The following is a 22,869-nucleotide window of genomic DNA, read 5'->3' on the forward strand; positions in this document are numbered from 1 at the left end:
GGCCGCCCTCGGTGAACGTCTTCAAGGACCAAAAAAATGTCGCTATTCGGAGGTTTTCGTTATTTGGATCTTCGGATAAAAGGTTGTGCACCTGTACATGGATAGGACAGGTTTAACGGGATATGGGCCAAACGCAGGCAGGTGGGACGAGTGTAGATGGGACATGTTCGGGTGTGGGCAAGTTGGGCCTAAGGGCCTGTTTCCATGCTGTATGACTCTGGGACCTCCTCTTACATGTGTTCTTATCAAGTTGTGTCAGGGTGGCCAGAGGCTGTATCTTTGATTTCCAGCGATCTAGGATTTGTAACGGATGAGGGAATAATAGTGCCAAAGCTTGAGTCAAGGAGTCATCTTGCCTGATGAATAAAATCTGACCTGAAGCAGGGTGAGCCGAGGACGGTGGCTTGCAAATCAGAAGCGTAAAATCAATCTCTGTTGCTTCCAGCATTGTGGTTGCCCAGTTTAATTAGCATGGAAATCATGTAGTCATCGCCACTGATTAAGGTCATACAGTCTTAAGGGCATGAGGAATAGTAGAATTAGGCCATTCGGCCCACTGAGTCTACTCCGGCATTCAATCATGGCTGATCTAACTCCCTCCTAACCCCATTCTCCTGTCTTCTCCCCATAACTTCTGAAACTCGTACTAATCAAGAATCTATCTCTGCCTTAAAGATATCCACTAACCTGGATAACTCCACAGCCTTTTGTGGCAAAGAATTCCACAGGTTCACCACCATCTGACTAAACAGAAATTTCACCTCATCTCCTTCTTAAAACATCCTCTCCACATCCACTCTATCCAAGCCTTTCACTATTCTGTATATTTTTCTGGATTGGTTGATTAGTTGCAGCCTAGTTACAGAGCGTGCACTGTAAAGTGAATCGGCAAATGAGGAGGATGCGTGTATCCTCAATGGTACACCAAATAAAGTCAATTTACTCTGAAAACCCAGAGTGCAACAAATAACTTCTTCTAATTAAAACCATGTATTCTCCGCTCTCCAGAAGGTGTAGAGAGTGGAGAATAGTTACAGAGAAATGTTGTGCCGAAAGTCAATTTTTTCCTGAGTTTCCATTCTGGTTTCTGTTCTGTGGAGATTCGGTGAAATTTGTGTTGGGGCTGCAGATGTGACGAGGGACCTGGAGACGTGATTGGTTGAAGTCCATGTGGGGCTGTAGATGTGATTGGTTCAAGTCCACCAACAGCCTGCAGACCTGATTGGTTCAAAGGTTGAAATCCATTTGAGGCTGCAAACGGGATTGGTTGAAGTCGATGTGGGATCTGCCAAACTGATTGGTTGAACTCCATGTGGGCTGCAGATGTGATTGGTTGAAGTAATATAGGGCAGCTGGTGTGATTGGTTGGTCCATGTAGGGCTGCAGACGTGATTGGTTCAAGTCCACCAACAGCCTGCAGACCTGATTGGTTCAAAGGTTTCAAAGGCCTTTTATTGTCACGTGTAACAATTAAGGTACAGTGATATGCGAATTACCATGCAGCCATACTAAAAAAAAGCAACAAGACACACAACTACATAAAAGTTAACATAAACATCCTCCACAGCGGATTCCCCACATTCCTCACTGTGATGGAAGGCAATAATGTCTAATCTTCTCCCCTCATTTTTCTCCCGCGGATGGGGTAGTTGAACCATCCGTCAGGGTGATTGAAGCTCCTGCAGCTGGCCATTAAAGCCTCCGCGTCGGGGCGGTCGAAGCTCCCGCGGCTTGGAGTTCCCGAAGTCGGTCTCTAACCAGAGACCGCAAGCTCCGCAATGTTAAAGTCAGCATGCTCCTGCGGTAGAGCTCAGAGGTCGATCCCTGGCAAAGGGATTCCGGGCTTCACGATGTTAAAGCCCGCAGCTCCCGCGGTGGAGCTCTCATAGTCGGTCTCCAGCAAAGGCCGCCAACCCCTCGATGTTAGGCCACAGTGTGGATGGAGATATGATAAAAATCGCATCTCCATCGAGGCAAGAGATTAGAAAAAGTTTCACTCACATAAAACAAGCTAAAGAACACTAAAAACATACATTTAACACTTACTAAAAATAAAACCAAGAAGTGAGGGACAGACAGACTGTTGGTGAGGCAGCCATTGTGGGATCTGCAGAAGTGATTGGTTGAAGTCCACATGGGGCTGCAGAATCCACCACACATGAGGCAGGTATTTGGGGATGGGAGGGGCATTTGGTTTGGGGTAGTGTGATTCTTCTAACATTTTCATTGTCAAGATTCAGAATACCAAGCTGATAGCTCCTTCCCCCTTTGTGAACGGCCGTAGAATCACAGAGAGAAACATCACGGAAACAGGCCCTTCACCTGACCATCAATCACCCATTCTTCTTCTTATCGAGTCCACACACAAGATTAGAAGTTGTTCAGCCAGAGCTGAACACACTTCTCGGCATCTGCATACAATGGTGTCTATCTTGTTGCTTCTTGTGCGTGGTGCTGGAAAGATTGGTGTAAACAGGGCCGCGACGTGAACGCTCTTTCCTTGACCCCAATCACCCGTTGAAGATATGCGTTGTTAATCCCACACTAATCATGTTTTATTCTCCCCTCATCCCCATCAAATCCCCAAGTTCCACAATCGACCCAAAAAGTCACCTATCCTTTACCTCCAAAGTGCTGCCTGACCCGCTGAGTAACTCCAGCACTTTGTGTCTATCTTTGGTATAAACCAGCATCTTTTTAGTTTATTAGGTTAGTTTAGAGACACAGCCCGAAAACAGGCCCACCGAGTCCGCGGCGTCCAGCGATCCCCGCACACTTACACTATCCTACACGCTAGGGACAATTTACAATTATACTAATCCAATTAACCTAGAAACTTGTACATCTTTGGAGTGTGGGAGGAAACCGGAGAAAACCCATGCAGGTCACAGGGAGAATGTACCGACTCCGTACAGACAGCTACCGAAGTCAGGACACAAGCCGGGTCTCTGGCGCTGTGAGGCAGCAAATCTACCGCTGCGCCAACATGCCGCATCTCCAGTTCCTTTCTATACATTTTGGCTTCTCCAGTGTAAAATCTCCTCAAGGTACGCCTACTTTGAAGATCTCCTCTCTCCGATGGTCGTTCTGCAAGACTTTCCCTCACAGCCCCCCCTCTGTATCTCATTGCTCTCCGGCTCCACGGACATGTTTAAAGCCAGTCTCGCTACCACATCCAAGCTTGTTTTCTCGGTGCTTGCCCGCGCCTCTATCTTGCACCTCAGAGCTTCCAACTCCGGTACCAGACCCTCCCCCAGTCTGGATGCAACCCGGATTACAGGTGCCGACATTCTACCCACCGTGCCAAGTATGAAGAAGGGTCCCGATCCGAAACGTCACCCATCCTTTTTCTCCAGAGATGCTGCCTGACTCACTGTATCTATCACCTACACACTTGTGGCAATTTCTGGTGGCTAATTCATCTACCAACGTGCATATCATTGGGTGGAAATCCATGTAGTCATGGAGAGGAATCGCAAACTTCACATACATTGCACCCGAGGTCGGGATCGAACCTGGGTCTCTGGTGCAATGAAGCAGCGACTCTACTAGCTACGCCGTTGTTACACCGCTTATATGCCAGGGGTTCCCAACATGTTGGACACACTCAGCAGTCTGACATCTGTGGAAAGAGAAATAGTGTTATCATTGTAGTTAAGATGGCGGACTGCAGGGGTGATGCGCCGTTGTGTATGGCTGCTCCTCCTGCAGTCCGTCCTTTCACCCTTTTTTATTTTTATTTTTAGTCCTGTCCGTACAGAATGTTTATTGGAAGTCTTCTTTTATGTGGTGGGTGGGGGGGGGGAGGGGAAGGGGGAAACTATTTTAATCCCAGTCCTACCTGGTCGTGGATGCGGTTTTCTTCCAAACCGCATCTTCGTCCTCTCTGTGTGGCCTACCATCGAGCTGGAGCAGCGCTGGAGCGGCGTTTCCTGCCGGGACTGCAACTTCGCCGGCGGTGCAAATGCTGGGACACCAACATCGTTGAGCTGCGGCTGCAGAGCGTCCAGCCGCGGGCGGGCGGCACTGGATTTTAACACCGCGGGGCCTGGGATCCGAGATCGCCAGAGTCGGAGGTCCAGCCGGCGCGGCCTGAGAACTTTGGACATTGCAGTCTTCGGGGAGGAAGCGGCCGCCTCAGTCCAGGCCGCTGAAGAATGTTCACCCGACGCCGATGATCCAGCTTCGCGGCAGAGGGCCTGAAAACATCGGGTTGGCTGAGGAGGCCACATATAGACACCGACCTCGGGTGGACTATGAGGGGGAGAACTGGATATTTTTAGTGCCTTCCCTTACAGTGAATTCTGCTGTGGGGGGACGTTTCTTGTTGATTTCTATAGTGTACTGTTCTGTGTCTTTTCTTTTTTTTTCTTTTTCTTTTTTTATTTTATATGGATTTATTGACATTTAATCTATTCAATTAGTTTAATCAATCTCTGTAAAGCACTTTGGTTCAAAGTGATTTTGTTTAAAAGTGCTATATGAATGAATATTATTATTATTATTAGTTCTGATGAAGGGTTTTTGATCCAAACTAATGACTATGACGGTGGTGCAGCGGTTGAGTTGCTGCCTCACAGCGCCAGAGACTCTGGCTTGATCCTGACATAAATCTCATCCAAACTTGTAACGGAGGCCTCAAATGTGCAAGTATCCACCACCGATCTTCCGGCAACTGGAGCGCCGGCTGCCCCCTTTATTCCGGACAAATTAAAGGGATTTAAACCCCCCCCAAAAGTCCACTCGATCATTTAAAGCATAGGCCAGGTGAGGCGACCTATCTTAACTTCACCTGGTCTTCTACATCGATCGATCGGTGGGTAAAATGGTAAAATCAGCCTCTTGTGGCTGGAACTCTGAAGCTCCAGCCCGGCCGTGTTAAACTGAGTTCTTCTGTCAATCTAAAGTCAACGACTCAAATACTTGTAGCTGTTAAAATCAATTCTTTATTCAGCTGAGACTTGTCTCTTGAACCTTCCAACACAGAGCTGATGCTCTGGGGCTGGTCCAGAGAGGAGTAACTTTAATACAAACTCATGGCATTTATATAGGTATTAGACATTTCAGATACAGAGGGTATGACAAGCTAGTGACCAATCATCTGAGTCCGTCTGGTGATTTACAACATCAGTCACATGATCCCCCTTCCCTGGCCTCTTTACTGCCTTTGTTTGCCTGTGGTATAACTTTGCTTATTTTATTTCAACACAGCAAAACCCCAGTAGGCCCAATTATCAAAGACCACTCCTCAAAATACAAGATATGTATATAACACAATGATCACACAAGTCATACACACTTCCCATACCAAGAAGAAAGATATTTCTATAAATCTAAACAATTTCTATAAGTCTAATGTTTACATTCCTACTAAGACAATACATTTCATAATTTGTTTTACTACAATTTCACAGTTTGAAATAATTGTACCTATGTCTTTAAAACATTAATTATATAAGTTTGCTGAATTACAGTTTCTAAGTTCAAAACCCATACACATCCCAACCAAGCATACATGGGTTGTAAATCTGTCAACTTACTTAATAAGTGTTTGGTGCCAGGATACAGCTTCATTCTTAACTCACAGCCTCCCCTTTTCCTGCTATCTCTGGGAGCTGTATTTCCAATCTCTCTACAAGGCCTTTTACAAATATTACAAATTATCTTCTCCAAGCAACTACTCCCCTTCACATACATCCTAATTCAACATAGCCAAGGGCCTATTATCTCTCAGCCCTGAACCATATCTCAAACTCAGCACAAACCTCACAGCTTAAGAATGTCCATAAAGAAAAGAGCAATTGACCTCTGGCCTAAGAAGAGGCCCCTATTCAGCTATCCATTCTCCAACACAAAGTCATATCAAATACAATTTCCTCCAGTGCTACAAAACCTTAAGCTTTTCTTTTGCAAATTACCTAGCTTGTATAAAAGTCACTATCCAAGCGGTTCTATTTATGTACTATTTCCTCAGCCGGAGCTGGCAGATCCGTTCCCATAGCCGACTTCCACTTCCACGGGTATCTCGGCCCAACAAGGCAGTGACCTCCAATTAGGGTTGCCAACTTCCTCACTCCCAAAAAAAGGGACAAAAGGTCAAAATATGGGACAAGTTCCCGACGGCAATTTGTTGACCCACTCGGCTGGGTGAATGATGAGTTGGCCCGGGTGCTGGACTGCACACAAAGCCCAGCCGGCGGGCCAGCTGAGGAGTTTTGGCCCGTGCGACGTCCAGAGCTGCCAAGTAGTACAGATTTTCTGTTAATTTGTATGGAAATGCGATAAGAATACTGATCTACAATTTTGCGTTGTTAAATACGGATTTTTTTTTTAATTGGCCCGACTTCCTGTTTCATTAGCATGCCACTCGCCAATGGAAAAGTAATAACCCGGTGAAATTGACTTAAGATCTTGCTACTTAAAAAATGCAAGGATATAAAAATTCATACTGTACCTCTACAAATGATAACAGATCTATTAATATTTTAAATATCAAGATCTGGATAATTATTTTTGTAAGCTTTGATGAAAAAGCTTTATGTCCCGCTCCAGGTTTAAACAGAGCGCTGTCAGTTTAACGCACGAGAATTTAAACGAAGAGCTGTCGGCTGCAGCGCTGTGGGTTCCAAATATAGTGCTACCAGCAAGAGCACTGTGGGCTTTAAACATAGCGCTGTGTGCATTACACATAATGCTATGGCCACAGCGCTATGGGTCACAGACTGTTCGGGAAAATTCTCGTATAACAATGAGTCTTTGGAATTCTCTTTCTCAGTGGAAGTTGAGCCTTTGATTATTTTTCAGGCAGTGGTAGAAATCTGGATAAGTCTAGTGGTGAAAGGTTACCAGTGGGATTGCAGTTACATTGGGATTGGCATTGATTTTACAGAATGGTGGGTGGGCTCAAGGGGGAGAGATGGAGAGAGAGGGGAGAGGATGGAGAGGGGAGGGAGGGAGGGAGAAAAAAAAAAGGAAGGAGAGTGTGGGAGGGAGAGGGAGGCTTCCAAAATGGCTTTGTCATCATCATCTGGTGCTAAAAGCAGGAAGCAGCCGTTCAAACAGCAGTATACAAAGAGATAGCAATGAATTTACTGTCAAGTAAGGTGCCTAGAAGACATGTCAATTGGTAGCAAAGTTATGCATTCTTGTACTCTTACATAAGTATGACCGCACATTAAAAAAATGGCACCGTGTAAAAATACTGATTTTCAGGTACTAGAATACTGAAATGCTCTGACAAAACTTAGCAGCTCTGGACGTTGCGCGCAAAGTCTGGCACCCTGTCCAACTTATGAGCAGATTATTGGTCATGAGAAGGAGGGGTGGTGGTGTCGGCGGTAAGCGAAGGTCCGAAGGTCGGACAGTTGACATGGCTGCTGACCGACGGGGCCATGGGCGAGGCGCTGCTGCTGCACTCCATGGGCTGCACTAGGTCGGGACGGATGAGGCTGTGCTGGATACGGCACTCCGACCAGACAGTCCCCTCGACCTGAGTAGTAGCAGTTAAATATGGGACAAGGGCGGTCCCGCATGAGACAAACCAATTTAACCCAAAATACGGGATGTCCCGGCTAGTTCGGAACAGTTGGCAACATGACCTTCAATGGTCTGTCAAAACGGATAACCCAGAACCTGTGGACCCAAGGGTGCTGGAAAATAATGGTGGACCTGCATTTTGAAGGAGGGAGATTCATAGTTCACCAGCCATAATTCCATGATATTTCCTTTCTTTTTCTTTCATGAAAGCATCATTATATATATTCTCAGTTCCCTGCTGTATTTCAAATGTTTGATTCATGTGGTAGTTTTTGATACAACAGTGTCTATGTGATAGAGGGATATGGATCAGGTACGGGCAGATGAGATCGTAAATTCATAGGTTTATATAGGTATGTTACAAAACCTACCTGAATCGTCATTGGGAATCTGCCCACAGCCATGTCCGCGATTTTGGCGCTGTTTGGAGGGGGCGGGTTTAAAACGCGATTTTTACTAGGCTGTACTAATCGCAGATGTTCAGCCAGGTAAATCATTAACGAAAAATCGCTGCAAGACCCGGTCGCAAAAGGTATTATTAGTTTTATAGGCCTCGATAATATAGTTATAATAGTTTTAAAATTACTGTCTCATTCCGCAACCTCTCGCAGCCCCAGGGTTTTATAAAGCAAACAATTAAAGGTATGTACCTTATTTTTACATTAAATGGGGCATATATATAACCCTGTATATCAAGTTATCTATAGCGAGTAGTTCATTTTGGGCTTTTTATATCCCGCAGTATTTTTCTCGGCATTTGAGGGCACTAATCCAGCGCGATGTCAACGTTCTAAACCAGCGCGTTCACATGAACCCACTAGAAAGCCGATTTAAATGGGCATTTATTTACAGCAATTGAACACTAAATTCCTTCCATTTGGCCTATAAATTAATGTAAATTAGATATAAAAATCATGTTATATTGTGAATTATTTGTGAATAATCTTTGGACACTTAGGCTATTTAAAAATGTTAATCTTTCCTTAAGAAATGGGCTTTTGACTATCCAAGATCACAGCTTTTTTGTAATGTCCATTGAAAATCAATAGGGAACAAGATGCTAATTTCCGAGTATGAAAATGGCCATAACTTTTTTAATACTTGAGATATGAAAGTGAATTTGGTGTCAAATTAAACTTATTGTTATGCTTTATCTGATGGGATAAATTGCATTTAATAACTTGATTTTTTAAATCTCAAAATTTTGTAACATTGCTAGTTTATAGGTAATTGGAGCAGAATTGGGCCAGTAGGCCCATCAAGTCTACTCCGCCATTCAATCATGGCTGATCTATCTCTCCCTCCTAATTCAATTCCTCATAACCCTTGACACCCGTACCAATCAATAATCTATCTATCTCTGCCTTAAAAATACCCATTGACTTGGCCCCTGCCAATCAGTTTAATTTAGCATCATGTTCGGCATTAGCCTTTTACTCAACTGTATGCGGGCAAGTATTTTCAGTGCACTTGTGTACATGTGACAGTAAAGAACCATTGATTCACTAAACCATTGATCATAATACAGGTGCACAACCTTTTATCCGGTGTTCCAGAAACCGAAAAGCTCCGAAAACCGGCCATTTTTTCCAGATGTCGTCTGCGCACCAAAGCTCGCGTTTGGCGCCAAACTTGACCCAAAACGACCCACGGTCAACCCAGGTCTGTACTACTGTAGCGGCTGCATCCTCCCTGGAGACCGGGAGACGCTTAAACATCTGTAAATCATTGCTTAAATGTTAGTCAGTTAGTTTGGAGGGCTTTTATGTGAAGGGGGGTGAAGGGGTAAACTTTAATTCTTAGTCCCCTACCTGGTCGGAGAGGCGGGGAGCGGTCAATGCCTTACCGGGTCGCCGTGCAGTAAGCTCCGCAGCGCTGTGGCCGTTGGGGCTGCGGGCGGCGCCAGTTGTAGCTCCGACCCCGGCAACTCTACCCCTGGCTGCGAGCCGCTCCAAATCCAGCGCGGCCCGCGGCCGGACGCCCCAGCTCCGCAAATGTCGGGAGTCGGCAACGTCGCAGCGCTGGGAAACCAGCGGGGAGCGGGCAATGCCTTACCGGGTCGCCGTGCGGCAAGCTCCGGAGCGCTGTGGCCGCCGACACACAACATCGCGGAGCGTCGCTGGATTTGGAGCCGCGCAGCCAGGGGTAGAGTTGCCGGGGTTGGAGCTCCAACCGGCGCCGCCCGCGGCCGGACGGAGCCCCCAACTCCGCGGCTACAAATCCAGCGACGCTCCGTGATGTTGTGTGTCGGCGGCCACAGCGCTCCGGAGCTTGCCGCACGGCGACCCGGTAAGGCATTGCTCGCTCCCCGCTGGTATCCCAGCGCTGCGACGCTGCCGACTCCCGACATTCCCGGAGCTGGGACGTCCGACCGCGGGCGGCGCTGGATTTGGAGCCTCGCAGCCAGGGGTAGAGTTGCCGGGGTCGGAGCTCCAACCGGCGCCGCCCACGGCCGGACGGAGCCCCCCGCTCCGCGAGGTTGGGAGTCGCCGACCAGGTAGGGGACTAAGAATTAAAGTTTCCCCCTTCACCCCGACACCACCACCACCACATAAAATCCCTCCAAACTAACTGACTAACATTTATGCAATGAGTCTCCCGGTCACCCGGGAGGAGGCAGCAGCTCCAGACTTTTCAAGCCGCCCGCGCTACCTACCTAATCTACGCTAAAAATCTTCCATTCTGAAATCCGAAAATGTCCGAAATCCGACAAGTGTCTGGTCCCAAGGCTTTCGGATAAAAGGTTGTGCACCTGTAATGTAATCAAAATAAACTGCGAATGCTGGTTTATACCAAAGATCGACACAAAATGCTGGAGTAGCTCAGCCGGTCAGGCAGCATCTCTGGAGATAATGAGTAGGTGACGTTTCTGATTGGGGCCCTTCTTCAGACTGATTCTAGTACGGAGAGCAGGGGGAAAGACTGGAAGTGTAAAGAGGAGACAAATCAAGAGATGACCTCAGCTGAGGGGGTTCCCTGATAGGCAGATTGTTGAAATTTGTGTCTATCTATCTTTGCTGTAAACCATTGATCATCCTTGGGCTACAAGGTTTATTCTTGGAAACATAAACGATATTGAGCTTATGGTAATAACGCACATTAAAATTTACCCGACGGAAACAAGATGTTTGGTAAGTGTAAAACGAGTAAATTGTAGCACAAACTATGGAAATTCTGCTCTGAGTTGACATATACTGCCACTATTTTGTTTGGCTCTGATATTAAAATCAACGACACAAGTTTAAGTTGTTTCACAGATATATATCAAACAGGAAGTACTGGCAGCGATAGTTGTTTCAATTTTGTTTAAGACTGAGTTTAGAAAAAGCTCGCGCTAACTGAATAGGTATTAATTTAGTTTTTGCTGTCTGAGTCATACCTACGGTTTGTTTTCATACCAAATTTGGAGTGGTTGGGCCCTAGCAGCAGGTTCTAAATTTTCCATTGCAAAAACAATTAAACTTTTCTTAAGTAACTGCTGTAATACTGTTTAACAAAGTACACTCCTGCCCTCCACGCCTGCTAACACTCCGACCTGTTCTCTTCCCGTACTCTGCCTGAATCCCCATTTCATTCCATAAGTTTAGTTTAGTTTAGAGATGCAGCGCAGAAACCAGTCTGAAGACGGGTCTCAACCCGAAACATCACCTTCCTTCTATCCAGAGATGCTTGCTGCCTGTCCGACGCTCCAAAGGCGTACAGGTATGTAGGTTAATTGGCTTGGTGTATGTGTAAGTTGTCCCTAGTTTGTGTAGGATAGTGTTAATGTGCAGGGATTGCTGGTCGGTGCGGACTCGGTGGGCCAAAGGGCCTGTTTCCGCGCTGTATCTCTAAACTAAACAAGTTTCATCGGTTGGTTTGCTGGATTCTAATCAAATTAGCCTTAACCAATTAGTCTGTTCACCTCAATTACTCCATGTGAAATAGGATCTGGATTAATCGAGTGGACCACTGAAACCTGCTCGACCGTCTCATACAATCATTGCTCAACTCTCCATCCCCATTTACCCATGGTATCCCTCCATTCCATCACACAGTTCTAGTAAGTTTATTTAGCTTAGTTTAGAGATACAGCACGGAAACAGGACCTTCGGCCCAGCGAGTCCGCGCCGACCAGTGATCCCCGGTACACTAGCACTATCCCACAGGCAAGGGACAATTTATAATTTTTACCAAAGCCAATTCACCTACAAACCTGTAGGTCTTTGGAGTGTGGGTAGAAGCCAGCACTCCCGGGAAAACCCACGCGGTCACAGGGAGAGTTTAAGTTCAGTTTATTGTCACGTGTACCGAGGTACAGTGAAAAGCTTTTGTTGTGTGCTGACCAGAGAACGTACAAACTCTGGACAGACAGCACCCGTAGTCAGGTTCGAACCCGGTTATTTGGCGCTCTAAACCAGCATCTCTACCGCTGTGCCACCCAATAAGTTATACAATATAAGTTGTCAGCTGAGGGGTTAGCTATCCTTGGCTGGGTCTAAAATTAATCAAGAGTGAAGAGTGTTTTATTGTCATATGTCCCAGATAGGGCTATGGAATTCATGCTTGCTGCAGCACAACGGAATATGTAAACATAGTACATTAAGGGAGATAACATAACATCGCCTATTGGATCAAGTGTGTACCTCAGCTGCTGTTATTTGTATGGTGTGGGGTCTCAGATTTGTGGTTTGAATATAATGGGATGTTTTATTTTTCCTATCTCTTGCAGGGTTGCTGGAATTCATGTGAACATGTTGAAGAGAAAGAAGCCTCATAGGTAAAGGAGAGCATTGGGGCAGAACACAGGCCAGTGTGTTTCATTGGATATTCTTGTGGGCTTTCACTTGCTGCAACATTGCTGTGACACATTCATAATGAGATCTGATTCATGAGCAGTCCCGTGGTACCAATGGACAGACACAAAATGCTGGAATAACTCAGCAGGTCAGGCAGCATTCTTGGAGAAAAGGAATTGGTGACGTTTCAGGTCAAGACCCTTCTTTAGACTGAGAGTTAGGGGAGAGAGAGGAAACTAGGGGAATGAAATGGTACGAAGAATTAAAGGTATGAAATGAACAAATCAAGGCCAGCAAGGATGACCAAGGAAAGGTGGAGCCCACAATGGTCCATTGTTGGCTGGGAAAGTGTTGATAATGAGGGGTTACGAAAAGTGAAATTAAGCAAGATGACAATGAAACTAGTATGACGGCTAGGGTGGGGGAGGGACAGAGAGGCAGGGAATACAAGGGTTACTTAAAATTAGAAAGGGTGTAAGATTTAATATGAGCCTGAGGGGTAACTAAGCAAAGGGTGGTGGGTGTATGGAATGAACTGCTGGAGTAGGTAGCTGAGGTAAGTAGATGACTCAACCAGCACAGGTTTCACGGGGGACTTCTCCACGGGCCTCATGGGAGATTTTACCATCAGCACCGGCCCCACTAGCGGTTCTTTCTCAAGTGTAGAGACAAAGTCCTGATCCCAGGACCGCTCACGGTCTACTGTCACGTGTCCATCGTTTGAACAATCGCCTTCACAGGGAGTTTTTATTTTTGGTCTCCAACTGGAGGCGTGGGTTCGGATTCCACTTCTGACACCATGTGTAAAGTACAGTTGACATTGAGTCATAGAACTTCATAATAAGTACTTTAATAAGAATACATACAGAGACCATAGCAACAGGTACTGTCGGCTCAAAGTTGTAGCTCAAACTGAAAGTATGGTTGCTTACATTCCACCGGATGGCATGGTGTAAACCCGACATGGATTAGGGATCGGGTCCTAAATAGCAAACCATACATGGATCAAATCAGCAATAGTGATTGATCTCCAGGTAGTGTCACAAGAAACATTTAAACAGGTACATGGATAGGACAGGTTTAGAAGGTCATTGGCCAAACGCAGGCAGATTGGACATGTCGGCCGGTGTGGGCAAGATGGGCCGAAGTGCCTGTTTCCACGCTGTAAGTCTCTTTGACACTATGACTCTAAATAAATCAATATTCATACCACTGGGTTGTAACCTGCCCAAGCGAAATACGAGTTGCTGTTCCTCCAATTTCCCACTGACAGTGGAGGAGGCCCAGGACAGAAAGGCCAGTATGGGAATGAGAAGGGGAGTTAAAGTGTTTGGCAACGGGGAGATCAGCAAAACAACCGGGATCCAATGGAGAGAAAAGTGGAAGAGAGGAGAGGTAGAATAAAGCCTTTCTGGTGAGGCAGAGGGTCACTTGCACCTCCTGCAACTCATCTACTGTATCCGCTGTTCCAGGTGTGGACTCCTATATACCTGCGAGACCAAGCGCAGGCTCTGCGATCATTTAGCTGAACACCTCCGCTCAGTCTGCCTAAACGTTCAAATGTTATATCTCCCGGTATAAACACTTTAACTCCCCCTCTCATTCCCACACTGACCTTTCTGTCCTGAGCCTCCTCCACTCAGAGTGAGGCTCAGCGCAAATTGGAGGAACAGCACCTCATATTTCGCTTAGGCAGCTTACACCCCAGCGGCCTGAATTTTGATTTCTCGAACTTCAAGTAACCCTTGCTTTCCCCCTCTCTCCATCGCCCCCCAATCCTAGTTCTCTGACCAGTCTGACTGTCCTCCTGATTAAATTTTATCTTGATATGCATCGTTGTCAACTTCCCCTAGCTAACAATGATCTATTGTACATTTTCCTTGACCTTGGTCCCTTTTGATCTCTTGTTTTCACACCTTACCCTGCCATATCTCTGGGTCTCCCTCTCCCCTGAATTTCAGTCTGAAGGAGGGTCTCGACCTCAAACGTCACCCATTCCTTCTTCAATCCAGAAATGCTGCCTGTGTTACTTCAGCATCAAGTGATAGATGGATACAGGTAGGTGATTGGCAGATGGGTGGATAAAGGCCAGAGATGTGAAGAAGACAAAAGGCTGTGAGATAAGGAGAGAAAATGAGTAAAATATGAAGCCAGGCAAAGGGATATAGGTGGAAGAGGTGTTGATTAGTTGCTCAAAACTGTAGAATTCAGTGTTCATAGTGTCTGAAGAAGGGTTCTGACCACAAACGTCACCTATCCCTTTAGTCCAGTGATGCTGTCTGACCCACTGAGTTACTCCAGCACTTTGTCTCTATCTTCAGTGTTCATACCATTGGTTACAGAACACTTCTTAACATTTGTTTTTTAATGTTGGTGTCTTCAATTATTGTTGATTAATTGCCTTTAATAACCAGGTTTCAGAATAAGGGGTAAGCAAGCCATTTTGGACTGAGATGAGGTAAAACGTTTTCACCCAGAGAGTTGTGAATCTGAGAATTCTCTGGATGTTTTCAAGAGAGTTAGATTTAGCTCTTAGGGGCAATGGAATCAAGGCATATGGGGAAAAAGCAGGAACGGGGTACTGATTTTGGATGATCACCCATGGTCATATTGAATGGAGGTGCTGGCTCAAAGGGCCGAATGGCACCTATTTTCTATGTCTATGCTTTCTGACCCACTGAGTTACTCCAGCACGTTGTGTCAATCTTCAGTATTCATACTATTTTTTACAGAACACTTCATAACAATTTTTTTTTTTTCAAATGTTGGTGTTTACAATTATTGTTGATCCTTAATTACCTTCTAGCCTGGTGGTGAGTCACCTTGTTGCACGGAAGTGCTTTTCTAATGAAGGCATTCACACATTGTTCCAGGGTTAAGAGTTTCAGGATTTGGACCCCGCGCGCGACACTAGAGGAGCCGCAATGTGTTTCCAAGTCAGGATGTTGTGCATTTGTTGGGGGTCCAGCAGGAGCAGGTGTTCCTATGTTCCCACTCCCCCTGTCCATGCTGAGAGAGATGTGGTTTTGTGAGGTGCTGCCAAAGTAGACAAATCCAGTGCATTTTGTGGATGTTACAAACTGCAGTGACAGTGTGAGCCGCTGGGTGATATACCAGTCAAGCAAGCTGCTTTGTCATGGATGAGTTTAGTTTAGAGATACACCGTGGAAACAGGCCCTTCGACACACCAAATGCAGCCTGACCCTCTGAGTTACTCCAGCACTTTGATTCTATCTTTGGTGAAAACCAGTATTTGTTTCCACTGTTTCAGTATTGTGGTAACCTCACCTGCATCTTTCCAAAGCCTCCACATCCTTCCTGTAATGGGATGACCAGAACTGCATGCAATGCTTCTAACCAAAAGTCCAATAAAGCTGCATCATGACTCCCTGATTCTGATACTCAATGCCCCTAGTAATGAAGGCAAGCCTTCTTTATCACCGTGTTTAGACTTTACTTTAGACTTTAGAGATACAGCATGGAAACAGCCCAGCGAGTCCATGCCGACCAGTCGCTGGTCCAGAGTTGACCCCAAGGACCAGAGGACATCGGTTTAAGGTGAAGGGAAAAATATTTTATAGGAATCTGAGGGGTAACCTTTTCACACAAAGGGTGGTGTGTGTGTGGAACAAGCTGCCGGAGGTGGCAGTTGAGGCTGGGACTATCAACATTTAAGAAACAGTTAGACAGGTACATGGATAGGACGAGTTTGGAGGGATATGGACCAAACGCGGGCAGGTGGGACTAGTGCAGCTGGAACATGTTGGCTGGTGTGGACAAGTTGGGTCGAAGGGCCTGTTTCCACACTGTATCACTCAATGACCCTGTGAGCAACGATCACCACATGCACTATCTTACACACCAGGGAAAATTTTACCACTTACGAAAGCCAATTAACCTACAAGCCTTTACATCTTTGGAGTGTGGGTGGAAACCAGTGCATCTGGGAAAACCCACATGGTCACAAGGAAAATGTACAAACTCCGTACATACAGCACCCGTAGTCAGGGTTGGTTCCAGGTCGCTGGGGCTGTAAGGCAGCAACTCTACCTCTGCTCCACTGTGTTGCCTGTTATATATAGGTATGTTACAAAACCTACCTGAATCGTCATTGGGAATCTGCCCACAGCCATGTCCGCGATTTTGGCGCTGTTTGGAGGGGGCAGGTTTAAAACGCGATTTTTACTAGGCTGTACTAATCGCAGATGTTCAGCCTAGTAAATCATTAACGAAAAATCGCTGCAAGACCCGGTCGCAAAAGGTATTATTAGTTTTATAGGCCTCGATAATATAGTTATAATAGTTTTAAAATTACTGTCTCATTCCGCAACCTCTCGCAGCCCCAGGGTTTTATAAAGCAAACAATTAAAGGTATGTACCTTATTTTTACATTAAATGGGGCATATATATAACCCTGTATATCAAGTTATCTATAGCGAGTAGTTCATTTTGGGCTTTTTATATCCCGCAGTATTTTTCTCGGCATTTGAGGGCACTAATCCAGCGCGATGTGAACGTTCTAAACCAGCGCGTTCACATGAACCCACTAGAAAGCCGATTTAAATGGGCATTTATTTACAGCAATTGAACACTAAATTCCTTCCATTTGGCCTATAAATTAATGTAAATTAGATATAAAAATCATGTTATATTGTGAATTATTTGTGAATAATCTTTGGACACTTAGGCTATTTAAAAATGTTAATCTTTCCTTAAGAAATGGGCTTTTGACTATCCAAGATCACAGCTTTTTTGTTATGTCCATTGAAAATCAATAGGGAACAAGATGCTAATTTCCGAGTATGAAAATGGCCATAACTTTTTTAATACTTGAGATATGAAAGTGAATTTGGTGTCAAATTAAACTTATTGTTATGCTTTATCTGATGGGATAAATTGCAGACTTGATTTTTAAAATTCAAAATTTTGTAACATTGCTATTATATACCATAATAGTCGGTGGGAATTAGAGGAGGAAATATGTTGGGGATCACAGAGTTTAAAGAATGATAAGAGTCATGTGAAATGGTATGTGAATTTAACTTCCTTTATATTGGGATCCCATAATGTAAAGGGCTTGGGCAGGGTGGAATTTGAAATTGAAATCAGGGCATTTTAATATATGGAGAGCTCTACAACATAGAGTGTAACACTGTGCTGGTGATGTTGGTCATCTCCATTAACAATTTGGATGATGTAGTTAACATGGTTAATAAATTTGTTTGTGACACCAAAATTGTTGGTAGAAAGGACGGTAAGGAAAATGATCAAAGTTTATAAAAGCATCCGCTGAGGAATGGCAGATGGATTTTAATTTAGATAAATGCGAGGGTTGCATATTGCGAAGTCAAACCAGGGCAGAACTTGCACAATAAATGGCAGGGACATGGAGAATGTTATAGGAAGGAACTGCAGATCTGGTTTAAACCGAAGCTGAAGTAACTCAGTAAAGGGTGATGATTCGGGTCTCCGCTGAGATGCTGCCTGTCCCGCTGAGTTACTCCAGCTTTTTGCATCTATCTTTGGAGAATGTGATAGTGCAGGGACACTTGGGTATAGAGTTCCCTGCAGGTAGTGACACAGAAAGACAGGGAGGTGAAGAAGGCATTTGGTACACTTGCCGTCATCGGTCAGGGTATTGAGTGTCGGAGTTGAGATTTCACCGTTGCAGCTATATACGACGTTGGTGAGATCACATTTGGAGTATTGTTTGCAGTTCTGGTCACGGAGCTGTAGGAGGGATGACATTAACCTGGAAAGTGTGCAGAAAAGATGTTAACAGGACTCGAGGGCTGGAGTTATAAGGAGAGGCTGGATGGGCTAGGACCTTTTTTCCCTGAATCGTAAGAGGCTGAAGGGTGACCTTACAGAGGTATCCAGAATCATGATGAATAGATAAGGTGAATGGTCACACACTTTATCCTAGGATAGAGGGGTCCCGACTAGAGGGCACAGCTTTAAGCTGAGAGGGGAAATATTTCAAGGGAAGCTGAGGGGTAGTATCTTCATGCAGAGCGTGGTGTGTTCATGGAACGAGCTGCCAGAGGAAGCTGTAGAGACTAGATGTGCAAAAGAAAATGTGTGAGGAAGGGCCCCGACCCAAGGGGGGAACTCATTGAAACGTACAGAATAGTGAAAAGCTTGGATAGAGTAGATGTGGAGAGGATGACTCCACTAGTGGAAGAGGCTAGAACTAAAGGTCATACTGTAGCCTCAGAATTAAAGGATGTTCTTTTAGGAAGGAGATGAGGAGAAATTTATTTTGTCAGATGGTGGTGAATCTGTGGAATTCTTTGCCACAGAAGGCTGCGGAGGCCAAGTCAATGGATAATTTTAAAGGCAGAGATAGATAGATTCTTGGTCAGTATGGATGTCAGAGGTTATGGGGGGAAGGCAGGAGAATGGGGTTAGGAAGGAGACATGGATCAGCCATGAGTGAATGGCGGAGTAGACTGGATGGGCCGAATGGCCTAATTCTGCTCCTATACCTTATGACCCGAAACGTCACCCATCCTTTTTCTCCAGAGATGCTGCCTGACCCGCTGAGTAACTCCAGCACTCTGTGTCTATCATGTGTAAAAGGCATTTGGGCAGGCACATGGATAGGAAGGGTTCAGGGGATGAGAGCTAAACACTGGTAAATGGGTCTAGTTCAAGGAAAACCTGGTTGGCATGGATGGGTTGGGCAGAAGGGCCTGTTTCCAATACTGGATCACAATACCCAACCGTGTGATGCTGCCTGACCCACTGAGTTCCTCCGGCACTTTGTGTGTTTTTTTTTAACCAAATCTGTTGTTCATTTGCGGTAACTCATTGGCAAATATCGCCTGATGAGCCTTGTGTGAATCACATTGGATGTTGTCCAAATGACCTTGTGTGTAAATAGAAAATGCTGCTGTGCATTAAAACCAGAGCAAAACGTGGTGGATGCAGGAACCCTGGAACATAACCAGAAATTGTCAGCAGGTCAGGCAGCATCTGTGGAGAACCGAGGAAAACTACAGATTCCAAGACCTCAAATGCAACGTTTTAAAAGCAAACAGCTAGGGGAAAAATGAGAAATATCGAGACTTGCCTCTATGTTTTAATCATGAGGTTCACGAGGTTAATTCCTGGGATGGCGGGACTGTCATATGTTGATAGAATGGAGTGGCTTGGCTTCTATACACTGGAGGAGAGGGGATCTTATTGAAACATATAAGGTTATTATAGATTTGGAAACGCTAGAGGCAGGAAACAAGTGATAGTCATACAATGGGGAAACAGGCCCTTCTGCCCAACTTGCCCACAACAACGAAAATGTCCCATTTCCACTAGTCCCACCTGCCTGCGTTTGGCCCATATACTTCTAAAACTGTCCAATCCATGTACCTATCTAATTGCGATCGTACCTGCCTCAACTTCCTCCTCTGGCAGCTCATTCCTTCCATCCACCCACCACGTGAAAAAGTTATCCCTCAGATTCCTATAAAATCTTTTCCCCTTCACCCTAAACCTATGTCGTCTGGTTCTCGATTCGTCACTCTGGGCAATAGTCTCTGTGCATTCACCTCATCTATTCCCCTCATGGTTTTATACACCTCTATAAGATCAACCCTCCTGCGCTCCAGGGAATAGAGTCTTAGCCCGCTCACTCAGGAGCTGAAGTGACAGAATGAAGTCGTAATTAGAGTGAGGATTGAACCTTTTGATTCACTCACAGCTCAAGGACATTCATGTGGTCCAGAGAGCTTGGTACTGAATGTTGAATCAAGGAAGTGCAGAAGCCAGATTACAAAAGTGGACAAAAAGTGTTGGAATGACATAAGTGGTTCAGGCAGCATCTGTGGCGAACATGAATAGGTGACGCTTATGTCAGAGTCTGAAGAAGTGCCCCAACCCGAAAAGTCATGTATTCATGTTCTCCAGAGATGCTGCCTGACCCGCTGAGTTACTCGAGCACTTTGGGTCCAATTTTGTACTGAGCCCATTGAAGGAATAGTCTTCACCAGAAGGTGTATTCTGCATTTTATATCAAAGATCCTATAGCGGAGCAAGATAGACCACTCCTGCTAAATGCAATGGGCTGACGTGTAGTACGCAACGGAGCGGAACGTGGGCCTTTTTTCCATCCATTTCAGTAACCCGACCCGACTTTGGTTATCCCTCTCCCAGTGTAATCAACGTTGCCAAGGGGGGGGGGGGGGGGGGGGGACAGTTCGTGTTAATAAATTATAATTCTGAAAATAAGGAGAAGATTTTTTACCAAAGATATTTGATTTTTACGAAGATGTTTCCATAACCGGCTTCCGTCTCCGCACTAGTATCTTTGCTCCGCTACGGGATCTTCGGTGCAGAGACGGAAGCCAGTTATGGAAATGGGGCCGAAAATTACCCATGAATCTGCCCGTGACCTTACTACGTCTTTTTCGTCGAGTGGACTATCTTGCTCGCTATAGGATCTTTGCTTTATATCTTCCCCTTCGCTCTACCTATTGTACTTGAGTTTGTCTCGCTTATACTTATGTGTGGTGTATCTGATCTGATTGAATAGCATACAGCACAAAGCTTTTTCACTGTACCTCGACACGTGACAATAGTCGGCCTGGAGAGAGTGGATGTGGATAGGATGCTTCCTCTTGTGGTTGAGTCTGGGACCAGACGTCATAGCCTCAGAATAAAAGGGCGTTCCTTTAGGAAAGATGTGAGATGGAATTTCTTTGGTCAGAGGGTGGTGAATCTGGAGTTAACTCCAGTGAATCAGAAGGCTGTGGAGGCCTAGTCAGTGGATATTTATAAGGCAGAGATAGATAGATTCTTGATTAGTACGGGTGTCAGGGGTTATGGGGAGAAGGCAGGAGAATGGGGTTAGGAGAGAGAGGTAGAACAGCCTTGATTGAATGGTGGAGTAGACTTGATGGGCAAAATGGTCTAATTCTGTCCCTATCACTTATGAACTTACAATAAACCTAAACGCAAAGAAGACAGCAGCCATCCCTCTTATCATTTATCCACTCCCTTTCCCTCCACCTGCTCATTCCCTACCAAATGTTCCTTGTTTATTGTTTTTCTTCAGCAGGTCTTTTAACTCCAGTGAAAGGTTGTGCTTGGTGTCAAATGGTTCGGACTGGACATTGTGGCTTCCATCATAATGGGAACCATTGTGGGGGGATGTTCTTTATGTTTAAATCTCTTATTAATGTTATGTCTGTATTCTTTCTTTATGTGCTGCATGGCAAGAAGCATTTCACTACACCTAGCTGTATGTGACCATTAAAATGACCTTTGAACCTTTGACAATCGTCAGCATGGCACTTCCCACCACTTCACACTGACTCTTTGTGCAAAGTGCCCTCTGGGACTTGCAATTTGATAAGACCCATATAAACAAGACTTTATTTAGTAACACAAGGAGGAAACTGGCTCTCAGGTTCTTTTTAAATAAATGGACTTGCATGCGTTATATGTGCTGCACAATCTCGCTCAGAAGTAACTTACAGCTCCCACAAATTCACGAGGATGTTGCCAGGACTCGAGGTTCTCAGCTACATCGAGAGGTTGAGCAGGCGATGACTGTATTACTTGTAGCACAGGGGGAAGGGTGGGGGAGGGGTGATCTTACAGTGGTGTACAAAATCATGAAAGAACAGATCGGGTAGACACCCAGAGTCTCATGCCCCAAGTAGGGGAATCGGGAACCAGAGGACATAGGTTTAAGGTGATGGGGAAACGATTTAATGGGAATCTGTTGGGTAACTTTTTCACACAGAGGGTGTATGGAACGAGCTGCCGGAGGAGGTAGTTGAGGCAGGAACTAATGCAATGGTTAGTTAACATTTAGACAAGTACATGAATAGGACAGCTTTAGAGGAAAATGGGCCAAGCCCAGGCAGGTGGGACTAGTGTACATGGGACATGTTGGCCGTTGTGGAAGGAATTAATTTGGAGGGAAATTAATGGAAAATGAAAAGCGCAGACTTCACAGATTTGCTTTGAGATTTTATTGCATGATATCATGGAGAGATGGCAGCAGTCAACTGCCCACCAGTTCTCTGACTTAACAGCAGAATTAGCCGACAGTTATACTGTGCAGTAAACAACTTTTGTTTAATTTTGTTTGATACTGCTCTATGAAAATATTCTATCAACTACATGGGTACCAATTATGTAATTAGTCATAACATACTGCATGTTTATGTCAATCTTGTTCAACAACAGACGGTTAATACAAGTCAAACACAATACAAGGGCATCTTGACATTATTCGTTTTATTTAATTGTAATTAATTTATTGTAATTGTAATTTAAATTTTTTTAATTTTATTGAGCCATCAAGAAAATGGGTACAGATTATGTTGCCATATCCAAGCTCATCCAAATATGCATATCAAAACAGAACATTTGAGTATTATACAAACAATATGGATGGGCATGTTCATAAAAACAACATCTAAAAAATAAATAAATAAATGATGATGTGGGGGGGGGAAGTAAATAATAAAAAGAAAATTTAATAAATACATAAGTAAAGTGCAGAAGGTAACTACAGTACATAGGGAGCAGTTCAGTGCAATAA

General features: G+C 45.0%; 1 protein-coding gene across 3 annotated transcripts in view; it reads left to right on the forward strand.

Annotated features, from left to right (window-relative positions):
• LOC129711365 (spindlin-1-like) overlaps positions 1-22,869 on the forward strand; it is a 130,075-nt gene that overhangs the window by 74,278 nt on the left and 32,928 nt on the right. For 2 of the 3 annotated variants that reach the window (XM_055658977.1, XM_055658976.1), the window contains exon 2: positions 12,248-12,295. In XM_055658977.1, the coding sequence (XP_055514952.1) occupies positions 12,270-12,295 (26 nt within the window). In that variant the 5' untranslated portion in view covers positions 12,248-12,269. Of the gene's footprint in view, positions 1-11,213; positions 11,239-12,247; positions 12,296-22,869 lie in introns of those variants that run through there. The other variant, XM_055658978.1, reaches the window with a different exon arrangement.

The sequence above is a fragment of the Leucoraja erinacea genome, chromosome 29 (genome assembly GCF_028641065.1).
Source record: "Leucoraja erinacea ecotype New England chromosome 29, Leri_hhj_1, whole genome shotgun sequence".
Taxonomy (NCBI): domain Eukaryota; kingdom Metazoa; phylum Chordata; class Chondrichthyes; order Rajiformes; family Rajidae; genus Leucoraja; species Leucoraja erinaceus.